Source organism: Lissotriton helveticus, chromosome 5_1, assembly GCF_964261635.1.
Source record: "Lissotriton helveticus chromosome 5_1, aLisHel1.1, whole genome shotgun sequence".
Taxonomy (NCBI): domain Eukaryota; kingdom Metazoa; phylum Chordata; class Amphibia; order Caudata; family Salamandridae; genus Lissotriton; species Lissotriton helveticus.
Window position 1 is genome coordinate 1929598567 of NC_136065.1, and position 17314 is coordinate 1929615880.

Sequence of the window (17314 nt, forward strand, 5' to 3'; positions counted from 1 at the left end):
GAGCACAATGTTTTTTTTATTCTGCTTTGGCAATGGCGACAGAATGTTTTATAAAGCGCATACTTCGGCTGCGCAACTTTATTATCGTGCGAGCCGCCAAAGTGCTTTTCTTTTAAAATGTATGTTTTTATAAAGCGTGACACACCAAGCTTTGTATTCATGGCGGCCGCACACTTATCTCCCACTTCGGCGTTCTGCCCCGGCATCGGCTAAGACAGAGGTGGAGACTGCGAGACTAACAAAATTGTTCTCGCTACCTATTTAAATTTTAAAAAAAACAATCGCAACGGCCCCCTAGAGACCCATGATTCGCAACCATGTGACCATTATTTACAATGTTGATGGGAGCGATGTCACTGACATTGGGTAAAAGTGTGGAGGGCTGCAAGGGGTATACGCAGTGGCAAACCGGGCTGCTAGAAGCAGCCTCAGGGCAAGGATGGCAGATGGCCGCAGCGGCAGCCAGGCTAGCTCTAGGGTGCCAATACTTCGCCTGCCTTCCACACTCTGCTGAGAACTCGAGCTTTAAAGGGAAAAGGGAGGGTGCCGTACCAGGAAAGCAGGGGCTCCCTTCTCATAGGATTGGGATCCCATTCACTAAGCACATTACTCACATTAAAACGAGGACACATGCAACCCCAGCGTGCTACATTGGACAGCCACACCCTCAGTCAACATGGCCTCGCACATAGGGAGTTATGTTATGTTATCAGGAGTTTTATTGAGCGCTCAGCTACCAAAGCAGTGTGTCCCGGGAGTAAGGAACAGCCACCCCAAAAAACACCCACACTGCGCAATATGCCTCACCTCTGTGCCAAAGAAGGTATGGGCAGGGGCTAGAGCGAGACTTGCATGTGTATCTTGCAATTAAAGTGCCAGTTCACTTGAGACATAGGCTCCTTAGGTTTATATTTTACCAGTAAGGCCTACATGAGCAAATAGGGTAGTCAATCGCTCTCAACAGACTTATGAGTCAGGTTTTTTTTTTTTGTTTCCTAGGTACTGGTATCCCAGTCATTTGGAGATAGCTTTTACGCAGATTGACAGCTCAGAACTGGACATTTGGGTTCAAGATTTCTGGATCTGTGAGCCTTGTTCCAAATTATGGCCACCAATCTAAATTCCTAGCTACGTATCCTAGCTGGAAATTTTAGCTAGTGGTTCTCTACTCGCGGCAAAAGAGTAAGTAGAGATAGTTCATAGGGAATAGTGTTCCAAGTCTAATACACAGGCTACTCTTCTTCAACGCTATTGTGGGATGGGAAGCACAGACCAGACACTAGCTATTCTGTTTAATCTGTATCATTTTGGATTTGTTCTCGTCCACAGAACCAGCTTCGCCATCGTGGATAGACTGGTCTTCCCTTACAAAGGCATCACAAGTCTCTTGGTCAGGACAATGATGTGTGGTTTGATGGCAACGTCTTTATCAACTCAGGCAACTTTGTGGTCCCCTGACCAGCCAATCAGCAGGCAATGAAATCAGGTCGAAGCCCAACTGTTGTCTGTGTGTTGGGGGACGGACATCATACCACTCTACATTCATGCGAAATGTAATGCATTACATGAGAGTGGACTAAAGGGACGAGAATTCATTTAAGTAGCTGCTCACAAGTCCAGCTACAATCACAAAAAACCTTCATTCAAAATTCAAGTGGCAAGCCAACCACAAAAGGGCATTTAGCAGGAATTCAAGCATGCAAACAGGTGGACCTGGTGTGAGAGGGAGTTCATGTGATCAAGTCAAAAATCTATTAAAAAAAATCCATTCAACAACATCTAGCTGCAGTTGGCATGGCTCAAAAGATGCAGTTTACAGTGACAACACACAACTCCTAGTAGGGGACAGAGGCATACACTATACAGCTTTATCCCACAAACTTGAATAAACAAGCATTTGCAATGCAATAGGTCTCACATTTACGCAAGTTTAAGCTATTGGCATTGTAAATGACAATGCCTTTTATTTATGTTTTAAAAAAGAAAACAAAAAGAAAAGGCAGTGTTATTTGCAATGTCAATATCTGAAACTCGCGTAAATGGGAGCCATATTGCATTGCAAATGCTTGTTTTAGAAGGGTGAGGTGTTCTTGTGACATTGCATGTGATCTTGGAAGAATGTTTGGGGGAGTGTCTGTAAGTTCCAGGCAGTAACCATATTGGATAATGTGTAGAACCCATTTGTCTGAGGTGATGGTGTTCCAGACAGGGAGAAATTGAGAGCGACGTCCTCCGACAGGAGTGGAATGATCAGAGGGTAGTGGAAGGAAGTCACTCTTTGTTATTAGCAGGGGAAATGCGTGTGGAGTTGCCTCTGCCTCTTCCTTTACCATTCTTTCCTCTAAAGCCTCCTCTTGATGAGGGCGATGGTTGTTGCCCTTGTAAGAGGAGGAGGGATTTTCTGTGGTAACAGTTTTGGAACCACCCCTGTAACAGGTAATTGTGAAGCCCCCATGGACTTTGTGACCTCAGTGTCCTTTTTCATTTTCTCCAGTGAGGTGTCAAATGCTGGACCAAATAGGTGTTCCTTGTCAAAAGGTTGATTAAGAATGGAGGCCTATACCTCAGGTTTGAAACCTGATATTCTTAACCATGCGTGTCCGCGTAGCAACACGCTCGTGTTCACTGCACATGCTGCTGTGTCTGCTGCATCTAATGCACATTTGATGGAGGTATTGGTAATGAGTTTTCCTTCTTGTATGAGATAATTTGCCTTAGATTTATGCTCATCAGGAAGATATTGGATATGTTTTTCTAACTCATCATAATGAGCTCTATCATCTCTTGCTAGCAAAGCTTGAGTATTGGCATTGCACCAGTGATTAGCTGCCTGAGAAGCTACCCTTTTACCAGAGGCATCAATTAACTTAGGCTCTTTATCAGGAGGAGGGTCCTCACCTGTTTGTGATTTTGCTGTTTTACGAGCATTAGAGACCACCAAAGAGTCTAAGGGCAGCTGACCTTTAACCCCTTGCGTGCTGCACACATTTTCGCTCTGTGCGGGCGATTTAAATAGTGGGCGGGATTCGGATGGGCCCGGCCGTCCTCGGCACACGCCCACCGTGACGCATGACGGCCGGGGGCTGTCCGAAGCACGCAAGGGGTTAATGTAAGCAGGGTCAGTAGGTGCTGGTTTATATTTTTTCCCAAACCTGGGTGTGATTATTCTTGATAACAAAGAGTGTCTGGGGGTCAAAGAAAAAGAGTGGTTCAGGAGAGTGTACAAATATGTGGCACAGCTAGAGATGACAAAGAAAAGTGGTAGTGCAAATATGTGACAAAAACCACTACATTCCTTGAGTTTAGGAAAAAGTACCCATCAGTTCCTACTTGGTACCGCCCTGGTCATCATTTGGGCTCTCCATAACCCAGGAGAGTAATGTACGTCCATAGATGTTAATTTGACGAACAGATAACGCAAAATAAATGTGTGTTATTTTTAGATGGTCATTCCGGAAATAATATTAGTACACAGGGGTAACTCAATTGCAGTGCCCCCCCCAGATTGCTCAGAGGGACGCTACGGTGTACCGACGGAGAGAGCGGTGCTCCACACACCTGAGCTGCAGCCAGGTGGGGTGATGTATTTTTCTCCTACAAAATAGTGTATTGGAGAAAACTGAATATGACTTGAAGTATACAGGCGATATAAACATTTTCACTATTATTGCAGTAGCTTTTACATACTGGTCCTGAAGACAGCAGTGGCGGATCCCTGTGACACATATGCTGAAACATGTTGACCCCTTCTGCAAACAGATATTTAGTTAAATCTGTTGTCGCACTATATTGTTTTTAAACGTTGGGAGAATTGAGAGAAACTATTAAAATGTGCTATCTTCTACTCAGCTCTATCCAATTTTATATTAGTTCACTATTGTTCGTCACATTAACATCTGGTGACGTACATTACTCTCCTGGGTTATGGAGAGCCCAAATGATGACCAGGGCGGTACCGAGTAGGAACTGATGGGTACTTTTTCCTAAACTCAAGGAATGTAGTGTTTTTTGTCACATATTTGCACTACCACTTTTCTTTGTCATCTCTAGCTATGCCACATATGTGTATACTCTCCTGAACCACTCTTTTTCTTTGACCTCCAGACACTCTTTGTTGTTATGATGTATGATTGGGGCATGTGTCTGTTAGAAGGTCGTTAAATTTTGCCCTTGGACCCTCGTTAAAACTTTTGTTTCTTATGTGATTATTCTTGCCCTGACAGGGTCTTTGAAAACATTATCTGCATGCTTAAGCATGCCTTTAAGTATTGGTAAAGTGTGTGTTTTTTTAGTGGAACTTAAGGTCTTGAATAAGAAGTACTTCTCTAAAGTCTCTTTATGCAGTTCCATCCATAATAGTGAGCAGCCCTATTAAGAAGCTCAGTATAACCTATATTGTCATCAGGAGGTGATGGCCTAGATGGATACAAATCAGGGTCAGTGTCTGCATGTGGGTCAGTATTATAATCCTCCCATGGGTCAACATCTTGTGGCCTGTTGTTATCCCCATCCCCCTCATCCTGTGGCTCAGGTGATAGTGGTGGTGGTGAAGTAGTGGGGGTAATGAGTAGGTGAGTATTAGGGGGTGAAGGAGTTGGAATATAAGGTGGTGATGGGTTGGTACCCATATTCCTTTTTCTTTAGAGGTATATGATTCTCATTCTGATGTGCCAATTTCCTTTTTTCAGGTAATTTGGCATGAATCTGTCCAGTATCTGGGTTGATAAGTTCTTTTTGTTTCGGATCAACAGACTTGAGTCAGGTTTTTTTTTTGTTTCCTAGGTACTGGTATCCCAGTCATTTGGAGATAGCTTTTACGCAGATTGACAGCTCAGAACTGGACATTTGGGTTCAAGATTTCTGGATCTGTGAGCCTTGTTCCAAATTAGCAGCAGAGGTGGAACAGCGGATTGAAACTCTTTTGTTGGAGTCTTTTTCGCTTTAGTTGTAGTTTTCGGCGTCTAAAGTTTCGGCACCGAAGATTTAGGCTTGGACAAAGATGGAGGATGGACAGGCTTGGTTTTCGGCGCAGACGATTTGGGTTCAGAGCGGCTGGGAGGCCGACTCGATCCTGAGCCGGAAGGCTTTTCTTTGTGTTTCGGGGTCGGGCCCGAGGGCGGGGTGCTCGAAAAATTTTCTTGATTCCAACCTTGACCGGTAGGCAGAGGAACGACCGGAGCCTTTTTAGGTTTTGGTTGTTGGGGCAAGGTGGTGTCTGTACTCATGGTACATTGTCCCGGTGTAACTTGCTCCTCTTCTTCCATGTTGGAGTCGGCTTCAGACACAGCTATATGTTCTTCCTCCTCTGCTCCTTAAGTGTGTTCTTGGTCGGAATCTTCTCCGAAGATACCCAGATCGGAGCCGCCTTGCTGTTGCATTTCGCGACTTCAAGCCCGACGGTCAAGGAGCGTCTTCTTCGATCGAAACGATCGGCACACGTCTCAGTCTTTCTCGTCGTGTTCCCTGGACAAACAGAGATTGTACACTTCGTGCATGTCGTTGCACAGAAACTTAGCGTGACACCCAGGGCAGAGCTTGAATGGAGTCCATTCCATCGAGACTGCTAGCGAGTCCAGCGCGGGTAGGCCCAACGGCCCTCGAAGAGTTTTCCGATTGAAAATTCTTGGATCTAAACGATTCGCAGAGAATGGGAAATACTATTGAGAAACAATACCGTAGAGGGTAGTGGATTGCACGGCGAAGGGAACCCGAGAAACAGTGCCGAACCGGAGTGCAGCAATTCACATCTGAACCCGATGGCGGAAAAAAACAATCTAACAATGGAGTCGATGCCCATGTACATTATCACCGAAAAGAGGAGTCACCTACCTCATGACTAAAAAGAATTCTTCGAACAAAAAAAAAAAGGGCAAACATCCGGACCCAACACTAGATGGCAGGCTATGCACAGCATGTGATCTACAGCTCACATGCCTCGAACACATAGTATCCATTTGTCCTTGTGACAATCGCTTGGCACAATCACTATTGCACTTTATGATATTCTGCATATTGTACAGCTTAGCACGAAAGCACTTACTGAAACCTTTGTTACGAAGGCTAGGATTCCAATCAGCTCTCCTCCACTTACAATTCCTAAATTTACCTGAAACTGCTACTGTGTCTGCACTTTTCTGAAAGCAGCCATTAGGGCCAGAAAAACTCTGATAGGTTATTCGTTTAAATCATATGTGCAATGTGGGTCAGTATTTGGAGTTTAGCTGAGATGTTTTTGGTCTAATTTTGGGGGCTAGCAGGAGCTCATAGCGGACCCGATCACAGATTTTTTGTTCTCTCTCCTTTCCCATCACTCTTTTCAAACCTCGGCCAACTTCTATAGGAGTGTAATAGTGCTTTAAAATGTTATCACGATTTGCACTTTTCGCTCTTTTTAAGCATGGTTATTTGATGTACTGTGGAATTTTGAAGCTGTTTATGTATATGTCTCCTTTTTTAACTGTTCTTAACTCAATGCAAGATTATTTTTTAACTTTTTGTGAGATCATGGCTATGTGCAATATTTCAATGTACTTTTATGGTCTATTTTTAATTAGACCGAATAAAGATATTGATATTGATGGCATAAACTATACATGCAGAAGTGCACAGTGTACTATGCTACTTAAGGAGTGGCAGCTAAATCCATACCAAGCTCCACCCGTTGAGAGTCATGGCTCATCCCCACACCCAACAATGGCAATAAATATCATAGTACAATCAGCACATCTGCATTTGTACTGTATGCTGAGAACGCAAATCAATCTGCCTTTTAAATCACACACCCAAAAAAACATACGCTTTCTTATAAGGAACAATGTGTCTTATTCTGCCCCCTGCTCTATGGAATTCACTCACAATTAATATATTGATCTCTGGTTATCTGAACTTCAGGGAAGATTTAAAACTGCACTATTCTCTAAATTCTGGCATAGTTACAGCTTTGCTTGTCCCAGCAATCTAAGCTAGTGCTAAGAGGCACTCTTAGTGTAATTGCACTTAATAAAGTTCTCTTAATCAACTAATCATTATCTCACATATACAATCAACAACCAATATTACGGTATTCAAACCGTTAAAATGCATGCAACCGAGGTAACATGGGTGAAAACCAAATGCGCAATGTACATCCGATATGTTTCATACATAAACCAATGTAGTTGGTATGCAAACCACTATAGTTGATCTAACTCACTTGTGTCAAATAGAAGGCAACTGATTTTTTTTCTGTTTTGGTCCCATATCTAGCACAGCAGCACCTCTTTTTGTGATCCCAGTACATAATTAAAGAGAGATTGTTTTCCAAGCCCAAGGGTACTGGCAGAGCTATCAGTCAAAAAAACAGCAAAGGAAACTGGTTCTCATGGTCAATTTATGTTATGACCATTAAAAATCGAAATGATATAACTTGGTGTCATCCATTCAATGCTTTTTACAAATCAAAATGTTTCAAGATGACATTTTCATGCAAGTCAATTGTGATGTTGACAAAGATGAAAAAAGAGCAAATTTGTGTGTTTGTGTGTGACAAAATGAATTAAGATTCAACAAATTTACAAATAAATGAAGTCCTAGACATAATTTAGGGATAAATATATTTAATTGTGTTAGCTAGAAAAATACAGTAAGATATTGGTTTCCAAGACTCATTTTTATAAAATGTTACCATTGGTCATTCGGACAAAAAGGTGCTTTGCATGCAATTTAGGTTCCTTTTTACCTTTCTACATTAATAAACTGAAAAATATTTTAAAATCAGTGTACCGTACTTTCTGAAATGGCTTAATTATGAGTATGATGATAGATGCACAGTTTCCAGGCATTTAAAGACAGACTTTTTAGTTGCAGTTAAATACATTGTGATTTAATTGCAGAAAACAAGGAAAAGATTTCCACGGAGAAAAAAACATGCCTAACCGATCATATGACTCTACATTTAGGGAAGAGCAAGTGATTTCGCTTACGTGGCCATTTCTCTGTTATTGTTGGATCGAGAAAAGGCTAACATTTGTTCAGCATACCGCAGTGCATAGATAAAGTTAGGATATACAGTTGCTTTTAAGCTCACACTTTATACGGTTTTAAAGGCTTATATAATTTTTCATTAATCTGGTAAAGAGAAATAAACATGGTTTATATCATGAGTCTTAAACCTCAACCCCAAAATATAACTTTTATGTTTTTTATAATTTTATTTTATTCCATGCCTATAAAGAATCAACAGAGGTTTATATTTCTTCTTTGATCATATCCTCCGTAAACAGAAGGACTACATCGTTCTTATTTAATTTCACCCCAGTATATAGATCCATAATTGTTATTAAATACCTTCACTTACTGTTACAGAAATAAACAAGGTATGAATAATTCTTTGTCACAGATGCTTGCAACTATAGTATAAAGAACCTCTATCTTTACATAATAAGCATACTGCAAATTAGCAGAGTTCCGTTACCCTACAAAAAATGAAGAACATAAGCTAAGTTCCTGGATAAGGTCAAGGAACTCCAAAGTGGCCTACAATATCCCAATTATGTCTTAGAGTAGGGTACTTTATGCGTTATAGTACAGTGTGGTGCCCTACTCAATTTTAAAACATTCCTTTCAACCGTTTTACATACCCTAAGTACATGTGTACTATACCATTGTTTGCAGTGTGTGTGTTTCATCTACGTTGGAGTTACAAAGCTTCTATCTGTAGATACAGACAGAGATATTCTGAATTGTATATTATATTTCCGCACATCATTTTCAACTTTGCCCTCTCATTCATGAATGGGTTTTTGCTCTTGTACAGTATTTGTGTGGTTTTACGACTGCCTCCAACACAAAAGCAGCAGGAGTAACCAAGAGAAAAGTGTACATGACAGTCTTTAGAGCCCTCTTCACAAATTTCTGCAGGCCGAATCATGTATTAGGACACAAAAGAAGTAGTTCAAGAGTTGAAAACTTGCACATGGCAGCAACTTCCTCCAAGCCTGTTCTAAAGTTGGTGGATTGATTATGATTGGTGGCATGCCTATAACATGTCTCAGTTTAACTGGAGAAGATGTGGTCTTCATATGTGACTAGCATTGCATCTGTACAGTGATTTTTGGAGACCGTAAGAGTTTTTTATTGTATTTCTCATTACTTGGGCACCAGGGCCCAGACTTAGGTGGCAAGGCGCCGTGACTGGACCAAAGCGAGCCAAAGATGATGTCTGTTGCATAGTTTTGGACATTTGGTTGCGGTTTAGTTGTGATATATAGCAACTGGTAAGAGCCAACACAATTTAGTGAGGTAGCAGTTGAAGGGGCAGCTTCACACCCTGGGAACACAGGTCTTACTGCATGACAGTGTGACGACACAATTAACCTCAAGCAGGAAACCCTCTACACATATTTTTTGAGATATAGAAGTGTTTTAAATCCATGTTTAAATAGACCAAATAAAGGATAGAGCTTTTTTAACCTGAGAATTAGTACACCCTAACTCCTTTGTGGATAGCTATAAACCATGTACATTATGCACTTTGAGACACAAGGATTGTTTGTAAAATGTAACCCACCTGCACTCTCTGCGTAGGCAGCAGGCGTGCAAGATTCACAGACTTACACATATCGGGTGCAGTAGAAGCAACAAGAGAGAATGGGTACACAAAAAAGAAAAATCTCAGGAAGCAGAAGCTTACCTAACATACAAAGAACAGGCTCAGTATAGACTGCAATATTGGTTTTTTTCAGCACTAGCAACATGTACAGCTTGGAGAGCAGAACAACAACAAAAACAAAGCAAGCTTCCCGCAGCCTCCACATTCGCCTGAAATCTATTCTGGCAAGTAATATGATGGCACATGGTCCTTGCTTATCCGTTCTGGCCTCCTCTCCTGGGTCACAGGGTGAAAACAGGAGACATCTGTGTGGACTGCTGCTAAGATAGCAGGAACCCTCATGTGAAAGTGGGTGCTCCATTTTTAAGAAAAAAATAAAGTTTAAAAACATTTACCAGCAATTGAGCAGGGCTGACCACCTCGGGCTCATGCACAATCCTAACCGCCAAAAATAATAAAAGAAACGTGCCACAAATGGTCCATCTAACGGGTGTGCTGTACATGGTTTTGTTGGATTTTCTACTCTCAAAGCACCTGTTCAGCATAGGAATAATTTATCAAATCATCAGGATTACAATACTATTTTCCTTAAGATGTATTTGCAGGTCAGTAAAAACTTTGTGAAATAACACAGCAAGGCCCAACAGGAACACGAGACCCATAGCAAGTACCGAATATTGCCCTGTTTTTCTTCCTATTCCTTAATAAGTGTAGATCGGTAGCACCAGTAGTGGACTGACGCTCAAAGGTATCTCTTTGTTCCTGTTTCAGACAGAAACTTAGAGGTGTATAAAACACATTTTCATTAACAGGAGTTTCCATCTATGGAATACACTGATAAAATGTCCACAAATTAAAACTGAACCTTTAAAAAGGTCTATCTGCTTATCCATACTCCTACTAGACTTACTTTCTACTCACAATTCAACATTTAAAAGTAAGGAGTAAATACGCCTAGTTTTAAAACTGTACCTGGAGTTCATGGCCCACACTGCTCATTTCATAAACCTGAAGCTGCAAAGCAGGGTCTATAGTGGTTATCAAGTATCTGGAAGGATGGGGTCAGTCGGAAAAAGGTTAAAGCAGCTATTAAAGCCTCACATGATACCTTTTGGAACATTAATGGTTTGACAGAATTAATTTTGGAAGTATGATCACATGGCTAAGAACCACACAGGAATCCGGTCCAAAATAACTCTGCAAAGGTCAGGCTGGGAGTGCTCTCTGTGCATGTGGCATAGACCTACCTCTAACATCCCTCCATCTGGCATTGTCTAAATGATCTGTAGATTGACACTTCTTTACCGTCCAACCTGTTGAGTTAGGAATGAATAACTAATACTTCAGGATCCACCAACCTAGGATTCTGATGCAGTAGGGATCTATAAATTCCTGGTTCTCATTTTCTCTGCCAGTTGAAATCTTTGCCCACTGTGGTTTCCTTTGCTGGTGCTCATTATGGCATGGCAATTGCCTTGCTATGCAAGATGTCCATGTAGCTAGGTGGTCTGCATTCCTTAGTTTTCCAGACTGTTATTGATAGCAATTCCAAGTCTGAGTAACAAAACAAATTGTTCTTTTTTCTTCCTTCCCTTTGTGCTGCTTAGGACAACTTCACAACTCTTGTGGTTACAAATTGTCCAATCACCAACATGCTTCCCACACACATGGACTCTTAACGGCATATGATTGGTTGCAGCTTTCCCGAGAGCCTTTGTTCTTTGTTTTAATCTTGCTAATAGTTTTTTGTAAAGGTGTTTCTGATTGCTTTTGAGACTCTTGTGCTGCTTGGCAGTTTTACTAGCTCTTTCCTCACGGTTAAGTTCAGTGTCACAATTGTTTTGTTTCAGTGTGTTTTCTGCAATATGTTTTTCAAGTGTCTTCACAGTAGCTTTCACTGCAGTGTAAAAGCAGCAATAACTGACAAATTAGTTAGCTGTAATTAGGTGTCTGTAGTTACATATCAGCTGCCCTACCTATGAGGTCCAGTCTTCACCAGAGTGGGTTTGGGGTGATTCACTGTAAATTCAACTTCTATGTTAAGGAATGCTTAGTTTCCTCACGCTGCCCAAAATGCCAGTTAATCCCTTGATCCAAACACTACCAAGGACAATTTATATTGAAATGTTTTGAATCAGGGCATTGAACTCCACATGGTTAGGGTGGATTATCTTGCCCCATGGAAGACAGTGAGTCAACTGTCCTAACTCAGCAATGCCCATCATGAGGAGCAGGGACAGATTATTAATTCTTAAAACACCCCCTGGCTTCAAGTTGACAATGCCAATGCCCTTTACTCAAGGTTTTTATGGTTCTGAGATGTTGTGGGTTGATGGATCTCGAGTTTGAGTTTCATTTCTTCCTGCCATGTGAGGCTGTAATACACTGCAAACTACTGCTTCCAAAACAATGGGCAGGATCTACAGAGATCTGCAGTCAGCATCTGTGGATAATGCAAATGTTTTCGACCATGCGCTTTTCGTACCACAATCTCTGGCAGCCAGTGTTTCTTTTACCAAATTCTTCTCTGGAATTCTCTCATACTTCTCCAGCCATTGCAGAACATGTTAGAAAACAGTCCAGGCACTCTAAAGATTGCACCTAAAAGCCATAAACTGAATGGTCTGTTTAAAATACAACAACCTCCCGCCACCCCAAAAAAAACAGTATTGTACATCATGCACCCAAAATCTGTTTACAGAGCAGTTAATCACAAATCGGGTTGAAAGATCTACTGCTAAATAATTTGGTGGCCAAAACAATCCGTCAACGAACCGAATGCAATGAATCTATTTACTAATTTGTATTAAATAGGAATTACATTGAAACAACCTCCGCATGCAAGATGCTCGAACAGGGCTGAGATTTGTTCAGGAGGCTGGAGCAGGTTCTAATGCCTTAATATAGTGAGCGGTCCTAGAAACAAATGAGCTCTCTTGGACCGGAAGTACATTCCTTTTCACTCACTTAAACTAAAGAGTGATACCCTGCAGTCAAGCATAGAGATGGTGCATTCTGATGGAAAAGAGTATGTGACAAGGCAGCAGAGAGATGGGCTCAGGAAGCTGATAGAGACACTAGAAAAGACCGGGTACATAGAGTGAACACACTGACATGTCCACAGCCAGAATCCCAGCATAATGGAGGCAGATGATGGAAATGAAATGCAGGTTGTTCGCGTGCAACAAAATCTAAGTTAATATCCATCCTCCACTTCCTCTACAGTATGACAGAAGAGATGGTCTTCATACACCTGGCGCTCCAGCACACTGTACGATGCATGACAAGTTGGGCACTTCAGGGTGTGTTTTGTGTGCATGTGCACTGCCAACCTGTATTCGAAGACCTTCTCGTCACATAATGGACATGACACAGTGTCCTAAAACACAAAAACAAAGTCGTTTTTTAGTTTACTTTCACAGGGAATAAGAACAAGAAGCAGACTAACTGATGGATTATTTTACTAACTTTAAAAATGTGCAGATTTGGAGACTGGGTAAAACAGAGGGAACAGGTGCTTCAAGCTTAGTTTTCAAATTAATTATACATTTATAGCATGAATAACTACTTGTGATACATTCCAGCATAGTTCTTCACTTTAGAGGATGCTGTGCTGAGCAAAGTTTTAAATGCACCTACATTGTGGAGTGAATTAAGGGCATTAAGTACTTCTTTAAGTACACAACTTTTCGAATTTGCTAGAGGTAACATACAAATAAATTCACCAAATCCATGCAGCCATATGTCTGCCAAAAGGGTTGGAACATCAGGCTGCAGGAGTTTGAGGTTCTTCCCCAATCTCTGATCCCAGAAATTCCCAGGCAAGTTGCTGCCACTGTCTACAGACCTGCCTTGGGACAACTGTCTTTGAGTCATGGAGAAAGATAAGATTCCTACTGACACAGTGCCCTTTTTAATAAGCATTTTGTTTTACATTTAAAAAAAAAAAAAAAACTCATATTCCTAGCAATTTCACCACAGAGCATACCGGAGGAAAGAGGTTTGTTAAGCATCAGCAGACTCTACAGTGCTGGTCTCTAGGGTCTCATACTTTACATTCAAGGGCGCCTCAAAATCCAAAATCCTGCAGCACAATTATTCACCCTTTTATAAATGCACATGTATATTATCCACCACCCATAAGTGCAGTAAACCCTAATTCTGGACTTCATCTGCCAATGTACCTTTGTTTTACTGATGTTGCCGGCAGACACTTGATAGGATCCTCCATAGCACAAGTTTGATTCACAAAGTTGTGCCAGCATGGATGATGAGGGTGGTTCTAATGGACCGGCCAGAGGCAGTGTTTGGGGAGGTGTGGCATAGCTGTAAAGAGATGCTACTGCAGCCTATTCACTCCCTAATAGCACGTGCACCTAATCAATTATTGTATCTAGGGCATGATGTCTATGAATATGTTGGAGAATTGTGGAGCTGCTTTATCACCTCCAGCAAGGAAAATTTATCACATGTTATGCATAGATCGCCATCTTGTGTTGGGTCCGGATGTTTGCAGTTTGTTTGTCTTTGAAGAAGTCTTTCCAGTCACAAGGCCGGTGACTCCTCCTTTCGGTGATAGTGCGCATGGGCATCAACTCCATTGTTAGACTGTTTGCCGGCGTAGGCTGAGAATGGAGTTAGTGGTGTATAAAGAGATGACCATGCGTATGTATGTAATAAGTATAGAATTGAAAAATTGTAACTGCAACAGGTACAGTACCTGGGGAGGCGGGTGGGTGCATGTGACTCTACAGCTCTACATGCCAAGAACAAATGCTACTGGTAAGTAACATTTTCCGTTTGAGGCATGTGAGCTGTAGATCACATGCTATGCATAGACTATACAGCAGTTGCTCCCAAAGCAGTGGTTACCCTGTAGCTGTTGCAGTTGTCTGAAATAATGTTTTGAGTACTGCTTGGCCTACATTAGCCTGTTTTCTGGCTAGCACATCTATACAGCAGTGTTTAGTAAATGTGTGTGGAGTACACCATGTTGCAGTTTTACAGATATCTGCACTGGGAATGTTGTCAAAAAAAGCCATAGTAGACCCCAATTTGCGTGTGGTAGGAGCTCTAGGGGATGTAGGTAAAGTTCTTTTTGCTTTAGCATAACAAATTTGGATACATTTTACTATCCATCTTGCAATGCCAGACTTTGAAATTGCACTGCTATTTGTTGCCTGGTTTTACTAAATGGTTTTGTCCTTTCAATATAGTAATGTAATGCTCTTTTAACATCTAATGTGTGAAGAGCTCTTTTTGCCACCGAATCTGGTTGTGGGAAGAATACGGGCAACTCTAAAGATTGGATTAAATGAAAGGCAGAAACTACTTCCAGTAGAAATTTTGGGTTGGTACGAAGAACCACTTAGTCAATTGTAAGCGGAATTTTTTTTTTATTGAAAATGCCTGTATCTCACCAACTCTCCTCAGCGATGTAATGGCTACTTGGAAAGCAACTTTCCATGTGAGAAATTGCAGCTCACATGTGTGCAAAGGTTCAAATGGTGGAACCATTAACCTGATAAGGACAATATTTAGATTCCACGTCGGTGCTGGTGGGAGTCTTGGTGGAATCACAATTTTTAGTCCTTCCATGAATGCTTTAATCACGGGGATTCTGAAAAGAGAAAGATGCTGCCTGTTCTGCAGATATGCAGCAATGGCAGCTAGATGTAACCTTATACTTGTGTATGCCAAATTTGAGCGTTGTAAATGGAGTAAGTAACATATGATGTTTTGTACTGAAGCATCAAGTGGGTTAATGTGGTTGTTATTGCAGTATATTACAAATTGCTTCCATTTGGCTGCATAGCAAGCCCTAGTGATAGGCCTTCTAGCCTCTTTAATGATATTCATACAGTCTGGTTGGAGGTTTAGATAACCAAACTCTATGACTTTAGGAGCCAGATTGCAAGATTGAGCTCCTTTGGATTTGGATGCCATATGTCTCCATGGTTCTGAGTGAGGAGATTCGTCGCGAGGTGTAACTTTTGATGTGGTACTAAGGACAGTTCTAGCAGGGTTGTGAATCATGGCTGCCGAGCCCAAGTAGGAGCAACCACGATCAGAGTCAGGGATGCTTGTCTGAGCCTCCGAACCACTAACGGAAGGAGTGGGAGAGGCGGAAAAGCGTAAGGAAACCTCCCTGACCAGTTCATTCATAGGGCATTGCCTTTGGATTGTAGATGTGGATACCTGCCGGCAAAGCTTGGGCATTTTGCATTGAGGTGGGTCGCAAACTGATCTATTTCTGGAAACCCCCATATCTGGAAAAATGGAAGGAGAACTTGAGGATGAAGTTCCCATTCGTGGATCTGTTGCTTTTGCCTGCTGAGCAGGTCTGCTATTTGTTTGCTTTCTCCTGGTAGGTGTTCTGCCATGAGATAGAGCTTTCGAGGAATGGCCCAACTCCAAATCGTCTGTGCAAGATGTGACAGTTGGAGAGAGTGTGACCCCCTCCCCTGTTGTTGTACATAATACATTGCTGTCATGTTGTCTGTACGAATCAAGACAGCTTTGCTTTTGAGGTGGGTCTGGAAAGCTTTCAGTGCTAGGAAAATTGCAAGCAATTCCAGGTGATTGATATGCAGCTGCTCCTGTTCCAGACTCCACAGTCCTTGAACAGTTAAAGTCTGGAGATGTGCTTCCCAACCGGTTAGCGATACGTCTGCTGTTCGAATAGTTCAAATTGGGAGAATAGGCTTTGAATATTGTGTATTCTGGTTGCAGTTGGAAATGATAGTGCTTTTTGGGTATCTACATTGGCTCCCAAGTATGTCTGAGACATAGAGGGCTGCAGATGTGATTTCGCCAGATTGACTGTGAAGCCCAGACTATGTTACAGTTGTAGCGTAGTCTGTGTGTGCTGGAGGCATTTTTATTGTGAGTTGGCTTCGATGAGCCAGTCGTCCAGATACAGGAAGACATGTATTTTTTGTCTCTTGAGAAGAGCTGCGACTACTGCCAGACATTTGGTAAAAACTCTGGGAGCAGTGGTGACTCCGAAGGGAAGCACCTTGAACTGGTAGTGAGGACCCGCCACTACAAACCTTAGATATTTGCGATCAGCGGGATGGATGGGGATGGGGATGTGGAATTAGGCTTCTTTCAAGTCCAAAGTGGATATAAATTCACCCTTTTGTAGCAATGGAAGTACTTGTAGAGTGACCATGTGGAAGTGGTCGGAATGAATGTAGAGGTTTAAGTCTCTGAGGTCCAAAATAGGCCTGAGTGATTCGTCCTTTTTGGGAATCAAGAAGTAAAGGGAATAGATTCCTTTCCCTTGATATTTTAATGGGACAGGCTCAAGAAGAGATTGAACCTCTTGTTTAACAGGTGAAGGTGTTCTTGAGACAGTTTGCGTGCTCTTGGTGGAATGTTTGGAGGGTTGTTGGTAAGCTCCAGGCAATAACCAGATTGGATAATGTGTAATACCCATTTGTCTGATGTGATGGTACTCCAGACTGGGAGAAATTGAGTAAGACATCCCCCAACAGGAGTGGAATGGTCTGGGGGATAGTGCTAAAAAGATACTGTTTGGTATTTGCGGGGGAAGTGCGTATTGAGTTGCCTATACCTCTTCCTTTTCCGTGGTTTCCTCTAAAATCCACCTCTGAAATAGCCTCTTGAGGAGGGCGAGTGACTGTTGCCCTTGTAAGAAGAGGATGGATTTTCTGTTGATATATTCTTATGGGGCAAGGGAGCCTGCCCTATAATAGGAGC

At 41.9% G+C, this 17314-nt stretch overlaps 1 protein-coding gene across 1 annotated transcript in view; it reads right to left on the minus strand.

The window, feature by feature from the left end:
• Nucleotides 1–7578: 7578 nt before the first annotated feature.
• CALCOCO2 (calcium binding and coiled-coil domain 2) overlaps nt 7579–17314 on the minus strand; it is a 641412-nt gene continuing 631676 nt past the window's right edge. Inside the window, exon 15 of the mRNA XM_078645541.1 lies at nt 7579–12968. Coding sequence (XP_078501667.1) covers nt 12786–12968 — 183 coding nt within the window. The 3' untranslated portion in view covers nt 7579–12785. The remainder of the gene's footprint in view (nt 12969–17314) is intronic.